The 9,257-nt window shown below is 33.5% G+C and overlaps 1 protein-coding gene across 3 annotated transcripts in view; it reads left to right on the forward strand.

The window, feature by feature from the left end:
* LOC125679255 (transcription initiation factor TFIID subunit 7-like) overlaps positions 1–9,257 on the forward strand; it is a 42,529-nt gene that overhangs the window by 22,670 nt on the left and 10,602 nt on the right. For all 3 annotated transcript variants that reach the window (XM_056154498.1, XM_056154499.1, XM_056154497.1), the window contains exons 6-9: positions 648–706; positions 916–1,105; positions 1,190–1,363; positions 3,844–3,953. In XM_056154498.1, the coding sequence (XP_056010473.1) occupies positions 648–706; positions 916–1,105; positions 1,190–1,363; positions 3,844–3,953 (533 nt within the window). The remainder of the gene's footprint in view (positions 1–647; positions 707–915; positions 1,106–1,189; positions 1,364–3,843; positions 3,954–9,257) is intronic.

Here is a 9,257-nt window from a genome sequence, read left to right on the forward strand (position 1 = left end):
TGGACGTCTTGTTTTCACTATCCTAAACTCTTACTTTAGGGTGATATTATATTTAGTTAAGCAACATTTTTTGTCACAGAAAACTGATCCCAAGCTTGACTACAATAAAGCTACGAACATAGGCAATACCTGAAATATCCAGAGTGATGATTTCTCAACAAAAAACAAACAACTTTTGATTTCCAATCTATTTTTGATCATTTTTGAGGTGTCATTTTTGGAAAAACACCTGTTTTTAAGCATTGGGAATGAGACCCAATCCCGGCCCTCTACAGACCTTATAAAAATCATCGTCAATGAGCACCTCATTACCATTTATTTATTCATCACTATAATGGAGTAAACAAGTGACAAGATTTATTTTGTGTTGGAATCGTTTTCTTGATTATATTGTAATTTACAAATCCACATAGATCCCAATAGTTTGGAAAGACGTGTTGCAACACGCTATGATATTGGATTTAAATGGTGTAAATAATCGTTTGATACAATTTTAGGCATCATGCTTTTGAGGAGATTTTCTGCATTACGTTCTTTTTTATGAATCTGACATTTGAATAGCATAATGATAATAAATACATGTGTTGGAGAGTTGAAAATGTCTAGCATGCAGTCATGTTTTATGATGTCAATTTTTCTACCTTCAGTAACCAGGCCATTGAAGAATGTCCGAAAAAGAAGATTTCGAAAAACTTTGAAGAAAAAGGTACAGTATGTGTTGAAGAAGTTATAAGATATAAGCTCTTCTGATAACTTATCACAGTGTATGTATTTAAAAATTAACTTTTGTCCAATTTTCAGTGGATGTAATTAATTTAAAACAAATATTGACCTATTTCAATCATTTTGACACTGTAAGTATAAGTTGATTTGTATGTTCTCTTGCTATATATTAAACTGAACTCACTTGTGTAGTATATGGAGCAACCAGATATAGAAAAAGAAGTCAAGCGTTTGTTTCGTACCGATGCTGATGCAATAGATGTCAAATGGGAAGTGATCACAGAGGAGGAGAAACCAGAGTGCTCTGGACAGATGTCGATTACCAAGTCTGGAGGAACGAGCCTGAAAAGGACAGACACCTCCACCAGTCTGGATAATTATGGTGTGGAAATAAGATATCTAATTGGTCATTAAATATCTATCCAATTATTGAGAAGTATTGACTACACTTCATATTTTTGTACAGCGATTTTTGGGGACCTGAGTAGCTCTGATGAGGAGGAGGAGAAAGATATCAACATAATGGATAGTGGAGAGGATGACATTTCACGACTCTCATTTTCCCAGCACCACATGAGCTTTGACAGCATGGATTCCTCCAATATTGAGGGCCAGGATGTTATGACTGACGCTGAAAATGGTTTGTCTGCAATGTCATAATTTATTATCTCTACATAGTGGAGTAGGGGTGAGATCAAAAGTTCAATGTCTCACAAAAAACTGAATTCACATAGTTTTCGCCAAGACCCCTCACCCCCCCTTTCAAACTAAATATGATGAATGCTGAAACTAATCAATTAACAAGTAAAAGCATATGTGTATGAATAACACTATGCATACCTTTTCTACTGTTTATTCACAAAACATTAAAACTCATTAAAATGTAATTTTATTATGTGGTTCTTAACAGTCACTTTTTTTTTAAAGTGTAATCGATGTCGAAGTTTTTACCCCCTCCCCTAACTATTTGAATTTAGATTTTTATTCGACATCAATCTTTTGATCTCGCCCCTAATGGTTTCTGCTTTGTTAAAGGTATGACACATCATTATGGACAATCATAAAATCCTGCTATGAGCAATTTTGCTAGTGTTTTTTTTTTCGATATCAAGGTACCTTAATACTTTTTTAAAAATATGAATGTCCTCATTATATTTTTGCCATATCACTATTTCCTTGTATGATTTGAAAATGTGGATAGTATTAAACTGTTATTTTCCTATATAATAATAATACCATATTTATATAGTACCCTTTTCATACACTCTGTGTACTGAACTGCTTTGATCAGCTAATTTCATACCACATGTTGAATAGAAGTTTTAATTAAAAAGCTGTAAGATAATAAATAAATTGACTGGGGGGTCATGAAAATTAATAAGAAAGAGCAGAAAGTTGTTTTTGTGAATGTGGAAAAAGTTGTTGCTAGATGCTACAAGTTAGGGTAGACAAATGGAATGGCAACATTAAGAAATGAAGTAAAGGCTTATGTGTGTTAGTATTACCTTAAACTCACATTTCAGATTTTTTGGCATACTCGCCTATAAGTCGGCCCGCATGTAAGCCAGTTGTATTTTCTAAGGTTATTTTGAAGGCATTTGCCATTGACCCGCTTATAAGTCGGTGCAACTTTTTGCCAGAATCGGTTGACAATTTCATATCAATGCTCTAATGTTTTGACCTCTGTTTCAAATAACATTTTGAGAAATGACACCGATATTTAATCTTTTTATTCAACAAATCAATTTCATATCAATACTCTTAATGTTCAAATAATATTTTGGAAATGACATCGATATTTAACCTTTCATTCCCAACAAACCAAACAGCTACCATTTCATTTACCATAGCACGTCCAAGTTTTTTTTCTAAGACTTATTTCCCTTGTCTTATATATATTTTGAACATCAATCTCAATTTTATTTTCCACTTGACATTTTCTCTCTCTCTCTCTCTCTCTCTCTCTCTCTCTCTCTCTCCTCTCTCTCTCTTACTGTTAATACAATTGAGGTGCTCAATGTCCAAGCTGTATCTGTTGTTCTTGATTTAAACATTGCACTTGATCTATTATTGGCAATTATCATGATTAATTTTTGCATTCATTTACCTAAACAATTATTGTCTCTTAATTACCAGTTTCCCTTAATACCTGACACTGTGTTTACATAGTGGCAAGTGTCCCATTAAAAAAGTGTACATGGGATGTAATTATTTCATAAATTGAGTTTTGATAGAGTCAAGAATTATATTGTAAAGTATCTTTAAACAATATCTTAAAAATCTTTTATGAAAATATTTTAAACGTTGCATATGAATATTTCAATATTAAATTGGGTTTGCAATTCAAGTTTACCTATGAACAATAGATTTACAGTAAGTCAAGTTATTGAAAAAATTAGTTATATAAATAGTTTACAAATAAATAATAAAATAAAATTAATAAAATATGTAAATACTTGTACTTTATGCATAATCTAAGAATACATAGATAATATAATATGTCCAGACTTTTGTCAATGATAATTATGATAATTGTTGGAGTTGTTTAAAATATACTAGATAAAACCATCCAGAAAAATACCAATCTTTTTAGGACTTGCCTTTAAGTTGTACATAGAATTTTGAACCAAAATTTAACTCCCAAAACTCCAACTTGTAGGTGAATATATATGGTAGCTCATTTTGGAGTCAACTATGTAAGATTTCTTCATAAGATACAGCTTGGTAAGAGCATTTCCAATTTTTTATTTGGACCTTTCTTCTGACCCTGACATTAAATTTCTCAATTAAACAGTTGGCTCATTTAAGAATTAAATTTCATCTTAAAAGATACCTGATGGTATAACTGCAATGCTTCATGTCGGCATACTTTGTGACGTGTGTTAGTGCATCATGAAAGACTTCAGAGAAAAGCATATCAACACAGCAAATACATACCTAACATTAAAAAGACAAATTTAAAAGAGGGCAAAATTGTCTATCTATGAGTTTTAGTGAAAATAAGACTGAATAAAAATTTCTTGGTAGATAATAAATGAGGTTTGATTTCTTGGAATTTCCCATGCTCGGGAATCAAAGTGAATGTCTGAGTCAGCCAGTGTGTGTGATATCTCTTTGTAGCTGAACTGCAGGGGAAATTAAATGAACTGAAGAGACAAGTTGCAGAAATACGTCATAGGCGTGCCTCTCAGGAACAAAGTGAATTGAACATAGCAGACCCAGAGCAAAAGGCAAGTACTTTTAATTGTTGCTTATGATTTATGCTGTGTTTGATTACAACAAACCAGACTCAGATATGTGTTTATTTTATGATTTTATTGTAATGATTATAAATGAATATTATTGTCATTTGAATTCTTCATTTGAAATGATGTGTTCATCGAGATAGACTGTTTAGTTTGATATGCATGGTGGATGTACTTCCAGACTTCCAGAGCAATTAAACAGTTGAAATGTGAAAACCATTACCGGTACATGTAATGGTTATTGGGTTTAGTGTTGTGTGACAGTCTCAAATGATCAATTAATTAATCAATCAAAAAAGTTTGTTTTTGATATGGAAGAAGTATATTTGATTTATTCAACTGTTATTAATAACATTGAAGTATAATGGTGCATTGTATAAAATATATACAGAACAAATCTTCATTGCAACTTGTATAAAGATTTTATGTCCCATCATGAATATGGCCGGGGCATATAGCGTTTGCAGGGCTTGAAGCTAATTTTTATGTCACCAGTCCAGCCGGACTGATGGTATATAATTTCAACCAGTCCGCAGAAAAAATTACCAGTCCAACAGAGTTTTCCAGAAATAATCAAACGCACTTAAATGTGGGATTTATATTTACGAATCAGATTCGTCTGATATCTACAGATTGAAGCATGCCAAATGTGTGTATAAAATTTCATAAGTATATTTTCCAAAATGATGCTTTTAAAATTAACCAGTCCCATTGGACTGACTAAAACAAATGTCAGTCAGTCCGCCAGACTTTTTATCCAGTCATAGACAGACGGGCATATGTTAATTTCGAGCCCTGGTTTGTCATGTCCATCTTCTGTCCTTCCATCTGTCCTTCTGTCACACTTTTCACTTAGCTCAGTTTCAAAGTCAGTTTCAAAGAAACTATTCAAGATATTTTCATCAAATGTTATATGCTGATACCTATTGGTATCATCTATTCAACTGTATCAATATTTTTTTACCTTGACATTTCCTTTGACCTTGACCTCACTTTTCCATTATTGGTGTGTAGCTCAGTTTCAAAGCAACTATTGACAACATTTTAATGAAAACTCTTACCCTGATACATAGTAGTGGTAGCAATTTAAATGTGGTATTATTTTTTTTACCTTGATCTTCCCTGTGACCTCAATATTTCCTATTTTGGTGTTTCACTCAGTTTCAATTTCAATGTGTTAAATGCATGGCCCCTGGGGGTAGAGTGGGGCCACAATAGGGAATCAAAGTTTTACATGCAAATATAAAGGAAAAGATCTTTATAAAACCATGGCCTCCGGAGGTAGGTTGGGGTCACAATAGGGGATCAAAATTCTACATGCGAATATATAGGGAACAATTTTAAATATGGGCTAAGGTGACTCAGGTGAGCGATGTGGCCTATTGGACCCTTATTTTCATATCGCATTACAAATATCACATTGGATGGGGCATTTATGTCCTATGGACATATTTCTGGTTACACTTGAATTATTGACTGCTTCTTGAATTCGCTGAATGATAGGATTCTGCAAATATAGCAAAAATTAATATCGTAAGTTACTTTCTCCTTGTACTGTACATTGACTGGTTTTTTACGCCCGTCTTTAGATGGGACATATTATGGTACAGTGATGTCTGTACATCCATCCATCTGTCCATCTGTTTGGGGTTTCTAATTTCGTTTCTCTGTCACATATCAAGCTGAAACTTTCTATGTAGCTTCTTTGTGGATCACTCTAGATCATGTTGCAGTTTTGATCCATTTCAACCACTCTTTATTTGAAAATCATTGTTATATGGAGGGTACATAATTTGTCCGGCAAACTCCTTCCACAATTTTCAAGTGAAGACCATCTTGTTTTACAGAGTGTTTGTATGGATATTGAAGATGTGCAGGTGGCAAGGATTTTGATTTTCTTAAATTTTCAAGAAAATTACAGGTTGTTGAACTTAGTCCGTTTTGAGAAAGTATTACAAAAAGGGTACTCGATTTGTTCAGTGAACTCCTCCCATAGTTTTCAAGTAAGAAACTTCTTATTTTACAGAGTATATATATATGTACTGAAGGTGTGCATGTGGCAAGGATTTTGATTTTCTGAAGTTTTTGAGAAAATTACAGGTTCTTGAACTTAGTCAGTTTTGAGGAGATATTGCATAGAGAGTACATGATTTGTCTTTTATTTTTCCTTCCACAGTTTTCAAGTGAGGACCTTCTTATTTTACAGAGTATTTGTATGTGTATGGAATATGTGCATGTGGCAAGGATTTTGATTTCCTTCAATTTTAAAGAAAATTACAGGTTGTTGAAAATATTTTATTAAATAAAGGACATGGTTTGTCCTTATAACTCCTGCCACAGTTTAGAAACTAGGATATATGTGAATAACTTGAAGATGCATAGTGCAATTTAGTGATTTTGATTCTCAACAAATTTTAATTTTCTTTCACATTTTGAATATTTACTGGTTGTTGAACTTGGTCGCATTTGGGGAAATATTTTACACATAGATTTCTTGGTTTGTCTACCTATCTCCTGTCACAGTTTTCAGCTAAGACCCTCTATTCATACAATGTAAAGAAAGTATGTCACAGTCTGATGATGGCTGATACTACCTAAAGCAAAGTTCTACAAATTATTGCATAAGAAAAACACCCTATGTAAGCATTTTCACAAGTGTATTATATACTGTTTGCAGTACTCTTGTTTGCAATTGGTCTGCATCCGTCTTGCGACGTGTATCGTGTGTTAACAAATGAACATTTCTAACTTCTTGATAACTAACACAACAATTCTTTTCAAATTTGATATGAAACATCTTTGGGACAAGGGGGACATAGATTTTAAATTTCAGGACTCCTGCACCCCTGGAGCCTTAGGGGCGGGGCAAAAATCTTCTTCTCTACAACTGTACATACGTGAGAAAAACAAAATGCATAGTGATGTAGAACAGGAAGGCCTCTGCCAAAATTGTAAATTTCATTATCCCTGGGGTAGAGGTTCTGACTCCAGGGCAGGGCCAAACTTGGTATATAGTATTTATGTGTAAAAAACATTAAATTTGAAAAACATCTTCTTTAGTGCTATTGATAGAAAATTATATATCATATGCCTACCCCAAATCGGGGTTCATATCGATTTAAATCAATTTGAAAAATATTGTCATTTAGTCTTAAAAACTTCTAAAATTTGCTGGTAGAAAAAGGGTTAATTTTATTATGTCTCCCCTTCCCAGAAGGGGACATTGTTTTAGTGTGAATTCTTCTTCTGCTTCTTCCGCTTTTCATACAAAGTTTGTCCGGGCCCTAACTTTGTTGTCTTTTTACATAGGCCTTTGATATTTGGTATGTGGGTGTACCATGATAATGCAGTGTGGCTCATACCATTTTTGATTACCTTTAACCTTTGCCTTTTATGAAAAGTTCAAATAATAAAATTTTTGGGGATTTTTTTTGTCCAGACCATAACTTTTTTGTCTTTTGACATAAGCGTTTGATATTTATTATATGGTATACCATGATAAGACAGTGTGTCACGTGCCATTTTTGATTACCTTGATCTTTTATGTAAAGGTCAAATAATATGATTTTTGGGGCATTTTTTTTTGTTCGGACCATAACGTTTTTGTCTTTTGACATAGGCCTTTAATATTTAGTAAGTTTGATTTCCTATCATATGTTCACAACACTGTTCCTTGGTTGAAGCACATATACATATAGGTGACTGTTATGTGCCATAACTCTTAATTTTCAACTTTAAAATGATCCCTAAAAATGTTTAAAAACTATGGCAAATGGAAGTTTTTAATAGTGTGCTAAAACAATTCTTCCTAGTTCAAGTCCTTTCATTTCATACCATGATCTTTGACCTTGTGACCTTTGAATTTGACCTACTTTTAAAGAAACATAACCAATTTAATATCTCCTGAACTGTTTAAGGAAGGGCTTTTATATTTTGTATAGAGATTCTTTATGGCAAGACCTTGTGAAACCACACTGTTTGACCTTGTGAGCTTGACCTTGGAGTATGACATACTTATAAAAATCTTTCCCATTCAGTACCTCCTGAACTATCTAAAGTTTGTTTATAGATTTCTTATGGCAAGACCTTTCATATCATACCATGATCTATATGACCTTGACCTTCTCCCAGAATAGCAAGGCCATGTTAGTCATATAGGTGTTAAGGCATCCCCATGTTGTGTGAATGCATGTGCAGTTATGTAAGAACCCTTCGAAATTTTACATGGGAATAAAGATCGAAAAAACATCTTTTTAAAATCATAACAGCTGAAGAACAGTAGGACTCGGGTGAGCAATGTGGCCCATGGGCATCTTGTTATTATAATCTTCTTACTTCCTGATGACTTAAGATTTGTACATGATATGGAATATTGATCTTTTTGTGATATTTTCCTTTCACTTTGGAGTTCAGAATTACAACAACAACAACAACAAAATAAATAAATAAAAATCAGTATATGCACCCAGGGGTGCATGAACCGAGTTGCATGGGATACATTGTGAAGCCAGGAATGATGTGGCATATTTATAATTGTGAAGAACTAATTTCAGTTTTAAACTTTTCGAGTTACTGTCCAGAAACCATATTTGTCTGAAGTTTTCAATCTATATTCGGTCACTGTGACTTTGACCTTTGTTCTCCAAAATCAATAGGGGCCTTTCTTTGCTGGTATCCAACAATATATCCAAGTTTCATTTGATTCAAATTAAAAATTTTCGAGTTATCCTCCGGAAACCAAATATTTTTGAAATTTTAAATCTATTTTTGGTCACCTTGACCTTTGACCTATTTTCTCCAAAATCAATAGGGATCTTCCTTACCTGGTACATAACAATATCCTTAAGTATCATTTGATTCGGATTTAAACTTTCTGAGTTATGATCTGGAAACCAAATATTTCTGAAATTTTCATTCTATATTCGGTCACTGTGACCTTGACCTTTTTTTCTCCAAAATCAATAGGGGTCTTCCTTACCTGGTACCCAACAATATATCAAAGTTTCATTTGATTCGGATTTAGACTTTCGGAGTTATCATCCGGAAACCAAATTTTTCTGAAATTTTCATTCTATTTTCGGTCACTGTGACCTTGACCTTTGACCATTTTTCTCCAAAATCAATAGGGGTCTTCCTTACCTGGTACCCAACGATATATCAAAGTTTCATTTGATTAGATTGTAAACTTTTCGAGTTATCATCCGGAAACCAATTGTTGACGCCCAACCGCCCGCCCGCCAACCCACCCGCCCGCATCACCAAACCAATAGCCGAGTTCAACTTTGTTGC

Source organism: Ostrea edulis, chromosome 2 (assembly GCF_947568905.1).
Source record: "Ostrea edulis chromosome 2, xbOstEdul1.1, whole genome shotgun sequence".
NCBI classification, from domain to species: domain Eukaryota; kingdom Metazoa; phylum Mollusca; class Bivalvia; order Ostreida; family Ostreidae; genus Ostrea; species Ostrea edulis.